The 22,203-nt window shown below is 36.6% G+C and overlaps 1 protein-coding gene across 16 annotated transcripts in view; it reads right to left on the reverse strand.

The window, feature by feature from the left end:
• CACNA1D (calcium voltage-gated channel subunit alpha1 D) overlaps nt 1–22,203 on the reverse strand; it is a 159,136-nt gene that overhangs the window by 26,652 nt on the left and 110,281 nt on the right. For 8 of the 16 annotated variants that reach the window (XM_030283229.4, XM_072934829.1, XM_030283230.4 and 5 more), the window contains 12 exons: nt 21,435–21,636; nt 20,133–20,291; nt 19,339–19,449; nt 13,814–13,897; nt 13,400–13,483; nt 5,136–5,174; nt 4,591–4,719; nt 3,795–3,860; nt 3,314–3,405; nt 1,918–2,077; nt 745–872; nt 545–641 (listed from right to left, as the gene is read on the reverse strand). In XM_030283229.4, coding sequence (XP_030139089.1) covers nt 545–641; nt 745–872; nt 1,918–2,077; nt 3,314–3,405; nt 3,795–3,860; nt 4,591–4,719; nt 5,136–5,174; nt 13,400–13,483; nt 13,814–13,897; nt 19,339–19,449; nt 20,133–20,291; nt 21,435–21,636 — 1,351 coding nt within the window. The remainder of the gene's footprint in view (nt 1–544; nt 642–744; nt 873–1,917; nt 2,078–3,313; nt 3,406–3,794; nt 3,861–4,590; nt 4,720–5,135; nt 5,175–13,399; nt 13,484–13,813; nt 13,898–19,338; nt 19,450–20,132; nt 20,292–21,434; nt 21,637–22,203) is intronic. The other 8 variants (XM_030283234.4, XM_030283233.4, XM_072934831.1 and 5 more) reach the window with 4 other exon arrangements.

A 22,203-nucleotide genomic window follows, 5' to 3' on the forward strand; every position in this document is an offset into this window, starting at 1 on the left:
CAGCATTGCTGTGACTCTGATTACTAAAAGGATATAATTTCATCAAAATCTTTTTCTAATGTCTGACTTGGATTTTCTTCTAGTGTAAAAGCATTACTCAATGAATAATTGATGTTAGCATACAGACAGATAGAGTTTTGCTTTAAGTATGCCTTGTGACATTGAATTCCAGCCCAAAGGTTTACGTGTCAACTTTTCCTATTTATAAAACAGATATACAAGGAATCCAAATGACAGTACTTTGTATCAATCCTTCAATTAACAGATTTGATCTTATTCTCAATGAAATTGCTAAAATCTCAATATCCATAATTCTGAAGCCATCAAATAATGTAACAATCATTCAGCTTCTTTGTATTGCTTTTCAACTTTTACATTAAAATGCCATTAATCCTCATCAAAATTACATATTTTGCCCGAAAGATTCTTTATAATTTTAAATTCCCATTAATTTTCTCACTTGCTGCTACATATTGTTACACACTGTTATTCACTCCAGCCTGGTCTATCATCTTGCAGTCAGACAAAATCAGGTGAAACCCACCTTGCAGGCCACTCGGTGAGGGCACAACTTGCCGAAGCCCAGCGGTGGCTGAATCCGTCTCAGCAACGTCACCACATCGAGGTGCTTTATCCTTCCCCTAGAACCACACACATCAGTAATCAAACATCCACTCCCAAATCATACACCCTGTTCTGCTTGTTTTACCAAACAAATAATATCAGAGAAATTATCTAACTTACTTTGCTTCAGGGTCATATTCTGACCATATCCTTTTGAATTCATCCAAATGATGGGGGCCCAGAATAGACCAGTCACGTGTCAAATAATCAAAATTATCCATAATGACAGCCACAAATAAGTTTATAATCTAAAAAAAAAAAAGTAATTAAGAACAACCTTCCTTGATTATTTTCAATTTTTATCAATTCAATATGTAGTAGCTTAAGAACTCAAGTAAATCAATAGTTTTTGGCAAATGTCATCAAATACCACTGAAAATATCTGCATTTAACTAAATGGAAGTCCATAAAATGGATCCAAAACACACATTATGACAGAGTGTGTATCTCATGAACAGGATTCAATTTCATGACAATACATTTTGTTAGCACAGAAAGTGATACAGAGCAACAGAACATATGTTTACATCAGTTCACAGAATTTTGTTGGACCACTCTCCTTTTCAAGGGAATAATTACTGTGAATAGAACAAATCAATCAGCTTATACCTGACACCTGCAATGAGGAAAAACATAATTCAATTATTATTTCACAGCAAATAATCCATTTCTGCCACAAATTAGGGTGAAAGGTTATTGTTCATTTCTCATGTGCCACACTTGTGGACATTTCTAGAGATGTAAATCCAAATTCTGCTAAGTTTAAACAAAAGAGCATTACTGCTCAGTCATGGGAATTGCAGCTCCATTATTAATGAATATTTAATGGTACCATTGAGAAATGCATAAAATACCAGCTAGGAAAAGACAGCTAGCTCAGCTTTCAAATGTGCAGCCAACCACTCTGCACACGTGTGAAGAAAGCTTCACACATGGGAATTTAGAATCACAGAATAGTTTGGGTTGAAATGGACCTCTAAACGTCATCTCCACCAATTCCCTGCAATAAGCATCTTCAGGCTGCTCAGGTCTCTGTCCAACCTAACTTTGAGTAGTCCCAGGGATGGGGGTCATCCACCACCCCTCTGGGCAGCCTGTGCCAGTGTTTCACCACTCTCACTGTAAAAGTTGGTAGAAAATATAGGATTTAAGACTTTCTATGGAAATACATAACCTTGCCAAAATATTTTGGATATGGGATTTTCACTCATTTTCTCAACACTATACTCTTCATTCAGAAGAAAGCCAAAATGTCAAAGCTCATTGCTGTTAATAAGCATCAGTTAAACTCACCAAAAATGCACAGAGCATGTAAAAACTGATAAAATAAATGATGGCAAAATTGCTTCCACATGTGTATTCTTCCCCAGGATTATAATCAGATTCTGGATCACAGCGCTTTCCAGGCAAACATGCCAGCATGATTTCCTGCCAGGCTTCTCCAGTTGCACACCTTCATAACACCACAAAGATAAACTCAGCAATATTTGATCAAGATGGATTAAAAACGTATTTATTTGTTACATTCTGTACATATTTAAAGACAGACTATGAGCATTTCAGAGTGGGAACTAATTAAAGAAAAGTGCAGAGCAAATTTTAAAGATGACAATCATAATCTGACATTGCAGACACATTTTATAAGGTGGAGTAATGCACTAAGGCTTGCATGTAAAAACTGTAACCCCAAACTGTGATTTACAAGTTAAATACTTGTTGCCGTGGAGTTACTGTGTACAAAAGTAGTGTTGTGTATGAAAATCTGTCATAAAATTTCAAAGTACATATTTGTAAAAGATGAGCTTTCCTCTGTGGTTGAAGAAATGCCTGTCTCTAATTTCTGCTATTGCTTTTTTTTCACAGTTGCATAAAGCTTGTTGTGTACAGTCCCACAATTTCCAATTTTTAAAAGACAATTACATAATTATGACATCTTTAGCTGTGTTCATTACCTGGTGTCAAAGGTATCAAGTGACTTAGATCTCAGTGGGTGATGCCTTTGGTGCCAGGTAAGGAATGTCCTGCCAGTTTTTCCAGCCAGGTGAGAAATAATGCACAGGAGCTGAATGACAGAATCTCAGGCAAGACACAGCTCAAGCTGTCACCTTTAGAGGCACCCCTGTCTCATGGCATTCTCTCCTTGCTCCAGGACATTTTGAAGCACTCCTGGCAAATGTTTGCCTTCTTCTTAAATTCTCCAGAGATGGAAATCCCATAATCCCCCTCCCCCACCATGAAATTTAGCTGCCTTCACCATCAGGAAGCTTTTCCTATGGCTCATCTGGTATTTCCCTTCTGCAAGTTACATTCCCTTCAGTAAATGTAAAGAACATTTTATTTATTTATGTTTGCAATAACTTTTCATTTTTTCAAATTATCACACAAGTTGCACTTCTAAAGATACCAGTAAGGGCAGAGTCTTTTGCAACTCTCCCAATGCTCAGAGAGATTGATGTCTGGGCTGTAGGTTTGGGCTCTGCCTGAATTCCCAAAGGAGTTTCACAGGAGCTGTAAGGAGTTTATTTCTGTATCACCTCCTTAGAACCCTCTGTGCCAAAGAGCCACAAACTCAGCCACAAACAGGAGATGCTTGTTGAGCTCAATTGATTCTCCCTTGCAAACACATTTTGCACATTTTTCATAGATCAGTGAAATGGGATGCACTGAGTGAGAGGTAAGGTTTGCTCACCTGAAGAGAAGAAGCACAGCTTGGGGGAAAGTCTGAAAGTTGTTGTTTCTGTTTATTTGATTGTTGTCCCTCATGGCCACTTTTCCAAATACCTACAATAAACCAGAATTTTGACTCTCATTCCAGTGACCTGTGCTGTTAGAGGCTGTAGGCCTTGAAATCTAAACTTCCTTCAGGATACATGAAATTTCACAAAAACACTTTCATTACACTTTAGATTTTTCATGATAGTCACATAAGTGCAGTAAATTATAGCAAATATACAAGGAAAGGAAAAAAGGCAGCACACCAAGTTCTTCTCTTGTCCTTTGGAATTTCCTGATCAAGAAAATCAGAGCCAAATAAAGATTTTTCCATTACTCTGAAAGTTCTGCCTTATACATAGCACACCACCAAAGGAATGTTTCAATAAGCAACTTAAGAAATCTTGTCTCAGACAGATCTGTACTGTTGCTTAGTGCTAAAAAATATCTGTAATTACCTGCATTCCAATGACAGCATAGATGAAGAACAGCATGGCTATCAGAAGGGCAACGTAAGGCAGAGCCTAGAAGGGACAGGTGCATTGTCTTTTAATAATCTCACACCATCATTTCTATTTCCATTTGCAAAAGTAATTTCTCTGTTCAACACAGACTTTTCCAAGGTTTTTCTTTCTATGCAAGTACTAAAAATGTTATTACCTGTCATTCCTAATACTTTGCTGCATGCAATGTATACCAGTTTCATTGTATTTTAAATTACTTCTGTCAGCAATACAGAGGGAAGGATCATCTTTAATGGTTTTAATTTTACTTTCATTACTGATTCTAACACACAGATACTTCATTCTGTAGAGTCACAGAGTTTCATTAACTTCACATTCATCAGTTTTCAGGAACAATGATTCAAGTATCTATTTCACTTATGAAATTGGTTTTATGTAAAATATGTGTTAAATTCTTTTTTTCCAGTCACCTAATAAAAATGTGTGGAAGTATGAGACCTATGCACATCAAACCTATCCGATCTCTTTTGAACATGCCAAATATTTTTTCCAGAAGTACCATAGAAACCTCACAGTAACAGCTAATATTAAATGACAAAGAATGACCCTCAGACTCCCAGAAGTAATTGGCAAAATTAATTTTGGCATTAGTATGCATATATATTTAAATATGTCATTATTGATAACATTAAATCAAATAAATATTTTTTGCATTATACAGGGCATTGCTTCCCAAAATTTCATGTATAAATGGTTGCAATTATAAAGCAAATAAATAACTTGTGCTAACCTGAAATGACTTGATGAATGTCCAGAGTAACGTTCTGATTCCTTCTCCTCTGCTCAGCAGCTTCACCAACCTCATCACACGGAAGAGACGGAAAAAAGTGATGGAGATCCGAGCGCTGTCCTCAGAGTTCTGAAGAGCATCAGGAAAAGTCAAACCAAATACAAACTCAAACATGCAACACTTCCAGAAAAACAACATAAAATGCAAAGGTGGAAGAGGTAAGATTTGAAAATGCATCTCAAGAGCCTGTTCACCTTGATAACCATGATATGAAAGGAAAAATTACATGCTGAAAACACAGGACCTGTAGAAATGCTTCACACACCACATGCATTTCCAAGTTTTCTGGTTTGTTAATAGGATCATATTGGGTTTGTTTGTAATAGACTCCAATAGAACACTGACAATGAATGCAAACCACTGCATAACACCTTTGCAGTCAGACAGGAATGAAAAATACAGAAAAACTTGGTGGAAAAAAGACATGGTAAAAAGAATAAACTCAAGTATAGGCAAAACCACTGGGGTCGCTTTACTGATCTTACCCCAGACTCATCAGTTGTGACTGTTTCAGTTGGCTTTGGCTTTAAGAAATTAAGAACATTAAATATTAAAATCAAATAAAAGATTAAAAAGTTAGCTTAACCATAAGCAAAATTAAGAACATTTTAAATGTCTAAATGAAAATTAACACCTTTCAACTCAATATAGGTCCTGAACAAAACATTAATTCCCTTATTAAACCATCCTCTTATCTACTCATGCTGGCTAACTCATGCTAAAACACTGTTGGCTGACTCATAATAAAAACTGCTCGTATAAAACATGTTTAAAAGATCCAGTGGAAAGTAAATACAAAATAAAAGATCTGGTCCTACATAGGCCAAAAAATGTTAGCCATCAATTTCCACATGTTGTATGAAATCATAGCAGGAAGTCCACCTAAGACTCAAAGAACAAAGCTTTGGGGCAAAACTAGCCTTTCAAGGTCCTTTTCTGCTCTGCTCTTTTTGAAGATTAATTATTCCATCACTGGAATCTAACCAGAGCCAAGCAATTGTGTTTGGTATCACACCAGGAGTGTGTATCACCCTTAGAGCAAAGTGAATTCCCGTGGGGTGGCTCAGTGAGGAGCTCTGGTGTTGCCATGCCCAGCAAGGACAAAGGGACACACAAACGTCCTTAGCCCCACGCCCTGGAGGCCACTCTTGAACTCCCTCCCCACACCTGAGCTGAGGGAGCAGGATCAGGCATGGACAAAGGGATCAGGATTTCATTGATCCTTTTGGAACAGATCTGTGCAGCCCTCAGGTGCTACAAGGAGCAGAGAGGCTCACACGACTTCTTGTTCACAGAGCCAAACTCTGTATGCTGCGAGGAACATCTCACTTTTCTCCTTTTAGTCTCTCTGTGTGATTTTTGAAGAAACTTTAGTGAGAGTCTAAATGGTCACACACTTTGCAGAGCAGGCAGCAAAGCTTAAAGGACCAATGTTCTCGGCTTGCTTGAGCAATGACAAACTCGCAGCAGATTCTTCCAAAATTGGAGTGTCTTTAAAAACATTTATAGCACTAGAAAAAACAGGATTCTGGATGTTAGATCCCAGTGATGAGTCTTACCCTCTTGCCTGAAATATCCTGCTTTTATAGAGGCACCTTTCAACAATTCCTGTCACTCAGAGCAGCAATGAGCACAGTGCCACCCCAGAGCTGCTCCCAGCACGCTGTGGATGCACCAGCCACACTCAGTGCCACACTTCACCTACTCAAATCTCACAGACTGCTGGCACTCAAGATAAAACTTGAGGAGAAGGAAGGGAAAAGAAAGGAGCCAATTCTGTTGAAAATATATTATGCAAACTTATTATGGCAAAGAAAAGCAACAAGAGGTAGTACTTTTAAAAAATCAGATTGTTATTAAAATACTGATTATGTTCTCTATTATTTTTTTCAAAACATATTTCATATAAAGGCCTCAAGAGGGGAAAATGAGGTAAAAATAGTGGTTTGCTCAACTATGTGCAAGTTACATATGGATACATTACTGCCCTACTGACAGGATATCAATATATTCTGAAACAAAGAGGTTTTTAACTGTAAAAGGAATTATTACTAAATTTATGTATTAAATTAACAAAAACCAAAATCTCCTTGTTAAACTTCAGCAAGCAGAGTATTTGTAAAACTGGCTGTAACATCTAAACTTTCTGAGAACTAATATAAAATAGATGGAAAATTTGCTGCTAAGGGAAGACAACTGCTTCATTAGAAATTGTCTGTATATTTCAAGAATTTGAAATAAAATCATCAAAATATAATTAAGAAAAAATTCATTATCACAAACACCATAAATATCAGAATATCACAGATCATGTAAGCAATCTTGCAAAGCTGACTACCTAAATCAATCCCAAACCTGTACCAGTGCTCACAGACCCACACTGCTACTGACTTTTTAGCACAGAAAAAAAAAAATCCTTTAAATCTGAAGCTTTAAAGAAAAAAAGTTTAATTACACCTTCTGCAGATGAAGCCTGAAATGTCATATTAATCTCTGGTGACTGACTCAGGTTGAGCTTGATTGTCTCTCAAATAGTGAGCAAATTACTTAATTTGCTTTGGTATTTTGTATGATCAAAATATGAACATAGTATTTGACAGATAAAGATCAGATTAAATTGCAGTATCATCACAAACTGACACTAAAATAAATGAAATAAAATTTCACATTTCTCAATTTAGCATTTGGGAATTTTTCCCACTGCATTTTATGGGAACAGGATGGGGTCCCAAATAAGTTAGCATCAGTATAAGGATGTCAATATATAATGGGATAGATAACACCAGAAAAAGGATACTTTGGTCCTTCATATTTTTATTTAATCACTTTTACAAACAAAAAATTAATGAGTTTGCATTATATCTCGGTTATGGAAAAAAAAATTCTCACAAGGAAAAGTCAGTAAAAACAATGTTTTCTACATATAACCCTCTTAGTAATTACTTAATTCTCACTTTTAAAGATGCAGAGGTCAGATTACCCAAACTCTGTGATCAGTTCTACTGGAGGTGCTCTGGAATGATGATCCCTCATTTTATTTTTTGTCAGGAGGTCACTGGAGGGATTTGTGTTTGCACAGTGGTGTACGCCCAGGACTGCCCAATGCACATTCCCCTCACAAATCCCTCTTTGGACTAAGAAGCCCTAATTGCCTGTTTCTGATGGCTGATCTGAGGCTGCTGGGGAGTGTTAGGATGTCATATGCAAGAGATTACAAATTATGGACACTGGAAAGTGCAGGCCAGTAATGAAAAGTAAAAACACTCTGTTCACAAAAAGCAAATTGTACAATAATGCCAAGGTGGAGATAAATGCTAGAAACAAAGTAAGAACTCCTGATACAAGAGGAGGTTTTCTTACTGAAGCTGAAAGTATTCATCAGTGGGCAAGTGTTTTGGGTTTGACATTTTAGGGTGTATCTACTTTTTACCTTCTTTGGCATTTCCCTCTGATAATACAGCAGCTTAGTTAATTTTACTATTAGCAATTTTAATGAAGGTAGTGTAGTGATATACCACAAAATAACTCCATTATTCATACTTATTTATAAAGGAAATGCTCATCTGGGAGAAAAAATTAGTTAATGGTTACATGTGTCCATCCAGCATGAAGCAATGCTCAGGTCTGGGAAACTGAGATAAAGATAAGACAATCTTCAGCAGCAATAACAGACAGACTGACAGAGTGTCTACTTCCTACAGATAAGGGAAAACCAGACAGTCCCCAAGCACACAGCCTGGTTTGCAGCCCCAGTGACATTATGTGCACACACACACACATAAGAGGCTGGCACATTTTGATTTTGTACATGTAGGGAGGTATTAGAATGGACTTGAGACTGAGGGGGACAGGCTGAGCAGAGGGATGGTATCTGCTGACAGGCAAATAAAGATATAAGATGGCAAATAAAAATATTACCTGTGGCCAGACAATCTACCTCCAGCCTCATCTTTTGATCTTTCCCCTCATTTTCCACCAATTATTCCAATGCTACTTAGTCCCAAATGCTTTGGGACTGGCTGATCATTACTAGGACTTTTTTGTCCCCCAAAAACTGGGGATTCCTAAGATGACAGGTGTGCTTCTGTCTGGTAATGGTCCCAGCTGGAATAAATAGTTTCTGCTTTCCCTGCTTGGCTGACAGACAGTGAGGGGAATGAGCACAGACACTCCCTCGTTGTTCTGCCCGTTCTGTCAGCCATGGACCAGCCACATCAGAGCCCAGGTCAGCAAAGCTCTTCACAACCCTGGAATCTTGAGCCAGCCCTTAAATACTTCAAATAGGCAGTAATATATGATTTTTCTTTTTCACTTAATTGAAGTGCAACACAACAGTTTTCTTCCTCAAGCAATCCCAATCCACAAAATAATATAACCAATGATCAACCTAAATTTCTGACTCACTGATGAACATGTTTGCAACCTGCTACCAATTTTGGTCAAGTACTAATGCTGCTTATGAAGAATGTATCACATTTCCTAAACAGGAACTCCTTGTTACACAAATGTTTGCAACAAATGTTAAAAATAAACATCCTGACTATAAAGAACTTCAGTGTCAAACTGTGAACAGTGTGAAACAGATTGTATCATGCCTTGGAAGCAAACTCTGTGCTTAAACAAAAAATAAATATGGTGAAAACCAGTGATGTTAGTAAATGGTGTTGGTCAAAAGCTTCTTTTTTACATATTGTGCCAAAGGGTCCAAGAGTATGTCAGAACAAATGACATGTGATGATAATGTCCTCATCACCATAATTAAAGAAGGAAGCAACTGAATGACAAACACACATGATGACAATAGCATATATAGCAAAACACTCAGGTTGCCAAAATATCTCCAGAAATGTGTGCTGTGAGTCCATGTGCATAAACACACACAATTTTTTCTGAGAATAGTTACTGCAATTCAGATGTGAGCAAGAAATTTTCTTTGTGGTCTTATTAGTGTTCTCTATATTCCCTGTTCAACATGAACCAAATGTCCATAGACATCAACTAATTAAAATTTTAAATCAATGTGAGAAACCCCTGAAAATATTTTTATAAGTGCCTCTTCCCTTGTAAAATGTGTATTTAAGTTCTAAATTCACAATTAATATGTTATTATATGATAACTAATGAAAATTAAAAAAATCTTTCTGGCTCTAAATTAGATATTACAACACTGCAGAGATTTGATATTGCACTAAGACTTCACACTAATGAAAGAAAAGCTGTATGAGAACATAGTTTTCTGACCTACCCTTAAGCCTAAAAAGAGATGTCTGCAAAAGTTTACAAAATATATCAACAGGATCCAAAAATACAAATTACTAACCCCAGCAGCTGTTCTAACATATGATAGGGGTGCATAAAGTTGTACTCAAACTAAATTGGACTGCTCTTGTTCAAAGCTGAATCCTGAATCTCTTACAGGAGGCAGACATGGGGCTTTACTCCACTCCTCCACACGAGCACAAGATCAGGATTCAAGACAGGTGGGTTTTCCTGGGGGCTCAGGAGGAAGGCATAAATGCTGTTCCTTTAAGCCCTATTTCAGCAGAAAACCTGAAGGGTTTTTTTTATGTGCAGAATAAAATCAGTCCTATAAAGATGGCATTAACAATTAACGTAAAAGATGAGGAAAGGGAAATCTCCATTATTTTCTCAACATTTTGGCAGCACATGAATGGTAAAAGAAACTTAAAAAATGTGAATTAAAACCTTCACAACCACTACTGCAACAATGTGATCATGCTTCTAAGTCATTCAATGTTGGTCATCCAAATGGCTTCTGAGCTGACAAATAAGATCATTTCTATACAGACAGGCCAGATTGAAACTCATGTGTTATTTCCTTTTAACAACTTATTTATTCAGATTTTATTTCCAGTTTATTTCTCTCTTTCTCATAAATTATATACGTCCCTCTCCCAAGACTGGACTGACCACACTTTGTGTCTGCCAATCATTATTCTGCATTTTTAATTGAAAAATAACCATTTCTATGACCACACAAGATCTTGCATGACATGTGAAGGTTTCTGAAAACAAAAGGCCACAGAACCCAGAAGTAATGATTTAGGTTTTAGTAGTGATTTTAATTTTTTTATTGCTATACCACATGTATATTTACTTATATATACTTGCCTCTAATAATTTCTAAAAATAAAATGAACATGAAAACCAATTAGGTTCATCAAAGAAGGAGGTTGAAGGAAGTGATATCAAATAAAAGAGAAAATTAAAAAGATAATCACAGACAATATTTTATTGCCAAAATATATGTTGCTCTGAGGTGGTTCATTTCTTGAATTGGTCACTGATCCAGTCCTTGAGAATTCTGAGCAATCCTGTAAACTGGTTAATACATTAAAGACTGAATTCCACAGGCACCAAAAATATTCAAATCATAGTAATTTCCTGGATTATGTGAGAATGGGAGGTTACTGGATCAGAAGAATCAGCCTCAGGGAAGCATATATATTCCTATAAAATGTTTAAAAAATTAACAAAATAAAAGTGATTACATTTATTTTCCAGTATTTAATAGTGAAATCAAGGCAGTGTGTGTACCTAGACAGTCTAATCCACTCTCCTGTAAAAAACTGGGTCAGTTGTTGTGTGCTAGAAGAGCTCACTGGCCTTTGCACAAGATCTAAGCATCCCCAGGTGATGCTGAGCTGTTTCCACAGCACGGGGCAATCCCAGCAACCCCATCTGTGATCCCATAGCAGTGTTTAGTTCACACTGAGGACATGAAATATTCACACTCAGGTCTCCTTTGCACTGCTCAATCAAGCTGGTTTTGCCCCTGCCATTAGAACTGTGACAAGATCTGATTTTCTGTCAGTGCTGGTGATTTACTCTACTCCAAATCAGCCCTCAAACAAGTCTGAGCTTCCTCAGATTAAGAAGTTTCTCTAGTGGGAATTTTCATAGGTGCTGTTTGAATCATGCTTGAAATCCCATTGGAAGCAAAGTCTCATTAACATCTCAGCAGAGACGTAGATTTCCCAGGATCACTGCCAGCCTTAGATAACAAGTACAGGTGGAATGGCACAATTTAGAATGCTGAAAAAATATTGAGGAAAAGATTCTGAAATACTGAATCTGGATGACAGAAATTTACACTAAACTACTCCTGTAGGAATAGTTCAGTAGAATCAAAACAATTAAAGTAAAAATCTAAGAAATTTCCCTGGACACTCTGCAACAATAAACGTTTCATGTTGAAAATGGGAAATCAAGGCCAGAAATATTTAGAAACCATAATACCTTCTTGACTTGCACAAACAAAGCACAGAAAAGTGGCAAGACCAGAAACAGACAATGCTTAGTACACAGAGAGTCTGCTGTGCAAAAATAAAAGAAATCAAAGATGAGCATTTTTTTCTCTTGTGAGAATAACATGAAAACTAAGAAATGGCAGTGCTGGTTGTTGACTGTGGTGTGTACTTATCTTGGATATCATTACTTGGTCTCCAGAATATTTTAAAGAGAGCTGTGAGAATTGCTAAATCCCAGTGTTTACAAGGAGTGCTGTCCAATTAACACTGCCCATATGCTGCTGAATACAGGCACGTCTGCTTTGGTCATGGACACACCTCTGGGCTGTCCCTCAATCTCTTCACAATCAAATTCCTTTTGCAGTTATGAGGGAAAGCCATTCTAAGTGATTTGTCTTTTTACACTGCTCAAATCCTGTGCTCACCTACACCTGTATTACTATGAATGGAAATTGTGGGTAAATTGCAAATACTTGAGCTGTAAGTCTAAATGCAAAACTTTTCTAGAGAAATAAAACAAACCATAAACTAAACAAAACAGAGGGTTAAAAAAATATCAAAAATAAAGCAGAGGCAGCTTTTAAAAACGTGGTCCATGAAGAATAATTATACTTAAAGAAAAGTCTCAAAGGGACACTGCAGTTCTGGGCTGACTGACCCTCCCTGTCAGCTCAGGTTCCTTCAGTTCACGGAAAGATCCATCCCCACAGAACTGAGAAAAATCAGTCTGAAATCTAAAGGTCAGGATAAAATTTTCTGCTCCCATGTTCTCTCATCTTCTCCATTTTCTTTCCAAAAAGTAAGCTAGTTATTGGATTCTCACAGTTTAACACAGGACCAGGAAGCAATTTCAAGGTGAATATGTTGCTCAAACACCTATCATGTGCAATAGCTATCAGACAAAATTCTGGTAAATGACAGAGTTTTCCAAGTCCTTTAAGAGTAATTCAAACTTCCAAACACTTACTGCAGGATATGAAAAGCAAAAGGACTGGGAAAAAAATAAACATTCTATTTTCCACAGCATGGAAAGACTGACTTTCTATGTGGCCTTCTTCTGCTACCTCATGAGATATGAATGCTCTCCAAACCAAACCTCTCACAGAAAAAGAAATCATCATTTGTTAAAAAAAGCCAATGAAAACTTACAGAATCTTGAATTATCTTGGTCAAGTTATCTACAAAAAGCAATGGGCTTCAAGTAAGATAGTAACATCAACTTACTTTTTTTAAATATTTTCTGTGCATATATAGAAAAACAATTTTTATTGTCTCACTGTGCTGTGTGCATGTGCAGCTATAAAAATATATAAATAAATTACAGCAGTTTGTACACGCATCTGTATCAGTGTTTTGGTCTTTGATTCCAGGATTAAACATACTTTTATAAAAAAGGACTTTTTTGGGATTAAGTTTACATTTTCTGTATTTCTTGATGACAGTAATTAATTTTTAGTGCATGAACAGTTGCTACTTACATTAACTTCTGTTATAGCAATATCAACGACGCTACCAACAACAATTAAGGCATCAAAAGTGTTCCATGCATCAGTGAAATAGTGCTGTTAGGACAAGCATTCAGCAGAAAGAGAGCAAGAGAAAAACACAAACAGAAAAAGAGAAGAAAAGGACAGTGTTATAACACAGAAACACTCTAGGCTTCTCTGATGTACCACTATACAATCTAAACTTTCCCTTTCATAGCTAAAAAAGATTGGTAGAAAAAAAAGGCTATTTATTTCCCATATCAACATAATTGACCTATGACTGGTCTGTACTCAAAACTTTAGAAACATCAGATCAAAATCTGTGACTTGTCCAGATGATGGAAATAGTGGGGAGACAGAGAAAGAGAAGTAGGGACTGGGGAAAGTAAGCTGGGATATACTCACATCAGCTTCACTGAGAACGACGTCTACTATGCTGCCAATAACGATGAGGGAGTCAAACGTATTCCAGGCATCACTAAAATAGCCCTGAACAGAGCAGGCAGGGTGCAAACGTTTGTGATTACACATGAAATGTCAAATATTTGCATACTTCTGTTTAGTTTTGCATAAACAGAAATTAGTTAAACAAAACCTGTGGTCTAATGAGAAAACAAAACAAAACCAAACAATATTGCCTACTGAAGGAAAAGCAACATATATGTGCATGTGTGTGTATATATATAGTTATATATATACATGTACAGACACACACACAGACGTACACACACTCTACACATGCAGAACACACCATCAGAAAAGCACGATGTTGGCAAGCAAGCCATCATCCAAAATTGGTTTTGGGCTTCTAGCAAGGCTGAAAAATTCTAACATAAATACCCTAATGAGGACAACAAGACTCCTTTCATTATATTTCTGCAAGACCAAGCCAATTGAAACTTCCTTATCATCAAGGAGTTTGTGATAGCCTGATCTAAGTGGTTGGTAAAAATATTCAAAGGGTCACATCTCATCACTGGTTAAACATGCACAGTAATTAATGTGAAACTGAGCATAAGGATTAGAGAACTGACTTAATCTTCTATTCATAAACTAGGTCTAATATAGGAACTCCTACATTTGAAGTCAGAGGGTGATTCTGTAGCCAGTGAAGGCAGTGAACTACAGCAACATGAACTATTTCTTAATGCTTTGGGTTGGTGCAGCCAGTTCAGTGTCTGAAAACCCATCAATTTCAGTGTCTGAAAATTTTCATCAATTGCTTCATCACCCTTCTGACATTTTATGCCTTTAAATATTCCTCACATGTGTGTTCCTGGGACATGGCTGCAAAGGTTATAAAGGTCTATAATGCAATTGGCTGACTGTGGGCATAAAACAGCACATTTGAGCAAAGAGGTACTTCAGAAGAATCCTCCAGGTAGGTTCCAGTGTGGAACAAATCAAGATGTATTACAATTGTTAAGATAACTATGGAGACCACAGGTTTCTGCAATATGGGGCTTTTTCCTACTTATTATAGAAATCCAGAGCTGCAAAAATTACTGAACTTGCTCTTTACCTCATTCAGATATATATAAAATTATCAGTCTACCATGACTAAAGAATGTGCATCACATGAGAAAATCTGGAATGTACATTTTGTACATGTACATTTCTTGGTAATTAATTTTAAAATATGGACTTCTCAGCCACTATTGAAGCTCTAAAATAATACATTTAGCAAGAAGTTTAAAATTACAAACGTGCTAATCTAACCTTATATCTAGTTACACTTTTTATTACACTCTTTGCTCTAAGATAATGTTTTAGCTGAGTAGTTTAAGTTATTACATGATTTGTTAGCAGAGAAAAGAAAAATCAGTTCCAAAACCGATTTTAGAATGGGACTGATATTTTTCTCAAGATTTTAGAATTTCTAGCAATTTCACTGTTTAATGCACCTGATTACAATAATATTTTAAAAAAGGCTTATTTTGAGTGGAAATTTCCTCATGGAGACTATGAGAGAGCTGCTACAGTAGACAACAGCTCCACATTCCTGGAGAGGAAGCAGTGTTAGGAAAGGCTCATTATGTTCCTAATGCTACTTTTTTAAAACACAAACTGCTACCATCATTCCTTCAAAGGGGCTGAAAGAGGAAAATAGATCAGAGTATTGTTATCCCTACAACCCTTTGCACTTCTCTGGTTTCTTGGGATCAACCATCAATTCCAGTTTTGGGGCAAAAGCCAGTGCTCTTGGATTTGGCCTCCTGAAAAATTGCTCCACTCCAAAGAGCTCTTGCACAATTCCCTGCTGCTCCCTCCTTACTCTTCCTGCTCATGGGAACAAGCCATTCCCAAAGCTTTACTGAGAAGCACACTGAAGCACCCCAACAATACTGAAATTTATAATCCTAATGAGATTAGCAGCTGCCAACCAAAGAAAGGGAGCTGCTCTCATCATATTTTCTGACCGTTCGCATTCCTTATTTCTAAGTATCTTCCTTGATTTTAGAATACCAATATTTTATCTATATATACACAAAAGAAGAGACTACTGGCAAACAGCAAACACATAATCAGCATGATCCTGAGCTGTGCTATCCATCTTTCTCTACAAAGGAACCAAAATAGTTCCTCCAAATAAAGGATAATTTCAGCTACAGAAAAAGTTACTTTACTAGACATGCTACAAGATAAAGCACTGAAATTAAAAAATCACATTTTGATTCAATACAGCTAAAACACTTTACAGCTAAAATAATTTACACATTTATTTATTTATTTTATGAAACCTTTTCCATCAGTATAGACAAATATTGTTCAAACTAATATGTAAAGCAAAAGCATACAAATAAACAAAAAACTAAGAGAAAATAAAGATGGTTTTGGAAAAGGGAGGAATGGACAAGTCACAGCAAATAAACATCATGCAAATAAGTTGTTTTCACCACTGCAAGGACCCAAGATCAATTCACTTACTAGCCATCTTTCCTTTTTTCTTACAAAAATCTGATGTAAAACGACATGGAAAATCATTACAAGTTTAAGCAACAACTGGCTACCAGGAGGCTGTACATACGGTATGTGTGGATGAATTATTTTTTATTCCATAGCTGGATTTTGTTTTGAACGGCACTGAACCATGCTGAGTAACAGATTTTAGCAAATGTGAGGAAAAAGACTTGTTCTTTTAGCTTATATTATGAAAAATTTGCTCATTGAGAAATGCCAAAGGACAAAATCACAAATCCTGGGGAATAGGTAGGCATAGAGAATTAGCAACAAAATATGTTTCCATACATCTACCACATAAATATTTTAGTTCTTTTAGTCCTCTCTTGGAAAATTTAGGGCCTCATTCTGCAAAGCCTTGTGTGATCCAATATCCCAGTCAAGTGTGCCAGACACTCAGCGTCACCTTTACTATTGAGCACTTCTTCAGGTTTTATGTATTTCAGAGCTGCAAGGCAGTCTGCAGTGCCTTGGTTTTACACAACACAATATCATAGGAAGAGCATCAATAATTTATAGTAGTCTTAAGTTTATATGACCAGCAAAACCAAAAGATCACCGTTTTCACAGGACTTTTGTCTGCATATTAAGGGGACACTGTCAAGCAGATGAGATAAAAACTAACAGGTTTTAATCTATTCCAATTTTTACAGAGTTAAATGGAGTTTTTATTTGATGCTTTGAACATCTCTGAAATAACTTTTTAAAGGCAAAAAATTAATAGATAAAACTTTCTTCTGTCAGACTAGCCTAACAGACCCACCCACCAGTGACACAGACTAGAAGAAATAGAAGAAATTTATCCGTCTTTCCTCATGGACCCTAAAGCAAAGCATAAAGTTTGGTTTCAGATTGTTCCTACTATTATTAAACTTTAATATGAGTTAAAGCAATTAATTGTTGTTTTAAACATGCATCTATTTTGAAATTTAGATTAAAGACATTAAAATTCTGCTTAAGGCTGCTATCTGATTTTTGATTATTAATGAATTATGTAATATGTGTTGCCAATAGGTTTTGTTAAAGAGTATCTGGTAATTTAAAAGGTTACAACCTCCAAAGAATAACAGGAACAACCTTAAATATACTTTATTCCCTTCCTGCTCATTAGTCTCTTCCAAAATTCTGATTATCATCATGGTCTTTAAACCTTATCCTGTTAATTAAAATGTTTAAGGTGTTCTGCACCTATGGGGAACCAAAATTCAGGAAAGGAGACCCTTCCACTGGCCCTTCTGTGTCTGCACTTCAAACTCTCAGGGTTCAGATCCAGGGATGTCTCACAGTGAAAGCATCCAGTCAGATAGAAAGCATGTTGCAACAGAATTAAAGCTCAAATTGTACAGAGTCTTAGAGACCAGTTTTAACACATTGCATTTGCTAACAAGTAGGAAGCCCACAGTACAAATGGAGCACTGTGATTTGTACACTCATGATCAGACCACTGAGTTTGGCATTAGCTGCTATTTCTGACTACAGTCACAAGTGCATGGAGAACCATACAAGGATTCACAATCTTCTTTCAAAAAGCAGATGATAAAATGCAGCAAGGTCTTCTGTGCAAAACAAGGATATAGAACAGGAAATACAGATCAGGAAACACAACCAGCATACTCATGACACTGTGGTCCACACAGCGGAGCTATCTCCTCTGGGGCCTGATATCGTGCTATTTTTAGTGTGAAACCCTTAGCATTTAAATAAGATAGCTGACACAAAAATACAAAGAAATTCATTAGAAATGTACAATGGACTGGACAGTGCAGAGCGAGACCACGGGAGAGCGGGTAAACATTCACCCCGAACTCCACAGTTCACATCTCAACACCAGATCTCAAGAGATGGATAATTTCTTCACTTCTGCAGGCAAAAATAAAGCTGGCTTTAAACCAAGCAGCTCAGGCTGTACAGCCAAGCTCAGTACTAAATGCAAGCTGAAGAAATAGTGTTGCAGCTCTGCAAAGCTGCTGCCCACCTGCTGCAGCCTGGGCTGCGGGCGGCCGTGCTGGCAGCACAGAAATGCCCAGCTCAGAGCAGGGATGGGGCTGCCCACAGAGCCCGGGCTGCTTCACAAAGGGCACAGCCCACAGCCAGCCCACGGGCAGACAGCCTGGCTGCTCTAAAAGAAGGGCAATGGCAAAGAAAAAGTACCAGCCTTGGATGCTGAGAGCAGTAAGCTTCAAATGGCTCATCTGGCTTTTTTCAAATTCCAAGTGTAGCAGGTGAACACGTCTTACTCGTTTACATAGCCAGAATAAACATTAATTTCATTGTACTAAAAACAGATTTAGTCTGTTTGTTCATCATTAACTTCTGCACTTCGTAAATGCAGTATGAGAACTGAACAAAAAGGCTGCATTAACTACCACAGGATAGTTTTCTTTTTTGAATTACAGTTACCAGTTTCTCTTGCAAATCTACTTTTGAAAAGGTGTTTACATCATTCATATTGACAGTGTCCCTTTAAAACAAGCAATCAACCACTCAGTGTGGGGCCTTCTACCAAATACTATGTGTATATAGCTGAAAACAAAAATCTATAAAGGCTATTGCATATGTAAATCATTTATGTTCATGTTTGTAATACTTGGCTATATTTTATAAAGTAAGGAAAGTATTTTGCATTTTAGAATGGGAAATTATACAGGATACAGGTCTTTACTGGAGATTAAATAAGAGTCAAGTAATGAATGTAACATCCAGAACAGGAGATGTGGTAATGCTTGTAACAGGAAATGATTTATCTGATTTAGAAAGGGACATTTTCATTACCTTAAAATATTCCAGATATTTTCTGATATCTGCATTTCATTTCATGAAGTTACATTTCTATTATAATTTCTCTGATAGATATAGGTGGGTGGGAAATGTTGGTTCTTTTTGTTCTTTGAATAATATACAAGAAGTATGAAACCAATCATACTTAATTCCTGTGGTGATGACCTAATTAAAGCATATCTTAAACTTACCTTGGGTTTGAATGCAATCAGTTTCAAAACCATTTCAACAGTGAACACTCCTGTGAAAACCATATTCATAATGTCCATGGCATCATTAAATAGCTTAGACTGTCCATAGTGCTGTGAATGAAAAATAAAACACTTAGAAAAGTAAAGGCTTAAATATGAAGTGAAAGCAAGGCAGCCTAAGACAAAGTTGACAAAAAATCAGCATAGGAAAACATTTTCTAGTAAAATGTATGAAGCATATCTATATACATAGAAGATTAGCTGAATATCTCTGGTCAAGCATGGAACTGTTTAAATTTATTCTTTTTAGGCACAGACCAGAACAAAACTATCATTCCTCAACATCATAAGGGAATCTCCAGAGAGAAACTTGTTCCCTCAAAGGAGGAGTATTAGATAACAGCATTTTCCCAAGTTTTATATGCAAGGTTTTAAAATTACACAGGCTTGTATCACACCTGCTTAGAAAGCCTGAAGTATGGTAGTCACAAAATAACACAGTATGTAGGAGGCATATTTTTAAGAGGACAGTGTATGCAACTATACTGAAAAAAGCAGAATGATTTTGTAAACTGAATTCAAACCATGCTTTCTCTTAACAAGATCTGAAATACTAGGGAAAGAAAGAGACAACTAGAACATGTTACAGAAAAGTACTGTGATCAGAAGTGCTTTTTTTTTAAATTCTACTTCATAAAAAAATACAGTTTGCCATAATTTAAAGGCATTATTCCTCCTATATCCTTCCCCTCAATTTTTCCCAACAGCTTCAAGAGAGTTCCTGCTTTTCCTACCTGCATAGCCAAGCAAAGGGTGTTCAGCATGATGAGGACAAACATGATGTATTCAAATCCAGTAGAATTCACCACATACCAGAACTTGTACTGGTAAGGATTTTTTGGAATATATCTACGGAGAGGACGTGCCTTCAAGGCATACTCTACACACTGACGCTGAAAAGCAAATACAGCAAAAACTGTCAGACTATAACCCAGCAGATAATCAACTGGGAAGACAATCATTAAGTGAAAATTGTTCAATATAACTCTCAAAAACAGTCTGTCCAATAGATTTAGGGCCTTTTATTATTAAGCATTATTAAAGTGCACAAGGAGCTCACCAAACCTTGATTATTTACAAGTGTATCTAACCATATCCACTACTCAGTCACATGCAAAAATCAAATAATGCTCATGGAAATTCTGGAGGGTTTTGCCTTTATACACTAATATATTATAGTATGTATGGGTAGCAAGACTATTAAGTCATCTCTAAACCATGTTTTGTTTTTTTACTCCCTTGTCAACCACCAATGGGCCTGCCTAGCATAAAACCCTAGTATCAGCAAAATAAATACTGAGGAGGTGTTACTTCTAATAGCTCAGTTAAATTGGTCAGCAAAATCACATATGTAGGAACATCATGGATTCATCTCATAATCGATTAGTGCCCAAAATCTTCAGGGCTGGGCCTCCTACTTGTCTCTGGATGATTTTTTACAGGCCTTGACTAACAGGGCACATGGTGGAGAAAAAGTCCTGGCTGCAGTCTCATGCTTGGCTTTCTTTAAATGAAGTGTGTTACAGTCAGCCAAAAACACCTTAACATTTTTGACTTATGAGTTTCTCAGTCAAAGGATTAAACAGTAAATGGGGACAGATTTTTGTAATTTTAATCTGAATATCCCCTGTGGACTTCTAAATAAATGGGGCTGAGAAGTGGAACATTTTGAAAACTTGAACTTTGGACACTTTCAGACTATTTGGAACACAAAAACTATTTTCCAGTTCTTAGTGTAAAACCTACCTCTGCCTTAGGATAACCTGGCTGTATTCTTATTAATGTGACACCAAAGAGCAAGGTGCTAGGAAGCCAACAAGCTTAGTGGACACATTTCACAACAAAAACACAGAAGGGTTGGGCTCACAGAAAGGTACAACCACCTGAATACCCAGTTAAATAAATATCCAGATAGTAAAAAAATTAATAAATACTATGTGTTTGGTGCCCTCTTCTGCCCCAAAGCAGAAAGGAAGCTCTATGCATAAACAAAAACTGCTACTTTCAAAGCTTAAGAAATCATTATTTATTTTAACCTGATTTTTGTCCAGCTCACAGTTCTTGTACTCTTGTTCTCCCTGTTCTTGGAATGTAACAATCACAAAACCAACAAATATGTTCATCATAAAGAAAGCAATAATGATGATATAGATGATGAAAAAAATTGAGATCTCCACTCTATAGTTGTAAACAGGTCCTACATTCTCGCCATTTGAATCAATGGCTTTGTATAGCAGCCTGAAAAAGAAACAAAATTTTATCTTTATTACCATTAAAATGACAAAATAGTAAAATATTTAGTCTCAGAGGACAAGTTTCTGAAATGGTCTGATGTTCACTGATATCTTCTATTTACTGATAGTGCTTGCAAGAATACAGAAACCAGAAGAATCACAGCACTCATTGTCATATTCTTTTTTTTCTAAAATAATTAAGTTAATGACCCAACTTTTGTAGTTTTCATGCATTTGTTTATTTCCCCAAATAAAATTTTCTCATTTAGGGAAACAGTGAGTGGCAGCTACTCTTTCTAGATTTTCCTATGAGTGTACTTCTGCCTGATTTTTTAGTAAAAGGTTTACTTGAAGGCCTAAAACTTTCAAATTAGCCTTATTTTGGGGCCACTGATGAATAAGCATCTAGAATTGTTATTTCTATTGGAGCTGAGGAGAAGATCCTTATAGCAAATGTAGCAAGACTGGCAATCAAAGAATATAAAAAAGTTCAGCTTTTCTTACTTTTCCTGAAATATAAGTGCCCAGATTCAGGATAATAGGTTTCTTTATTTCCTCCCTTTTTCCGCCA

The sequence above is a fragment of the Taeniopygia guttata genome, chromosome 12 (genome assembly GCF_048771995.1).
Source record: "Taeniopygia guttata chromosome 12, bTaeGut7.mat, whole genome shotgun sequence".
Lineage (NCBI taxonomy): Eukaryota > Metazoa > Chordata > Aves > Passeriformes > Estrildidae > Taeniopygia > Taeniopygia guttata.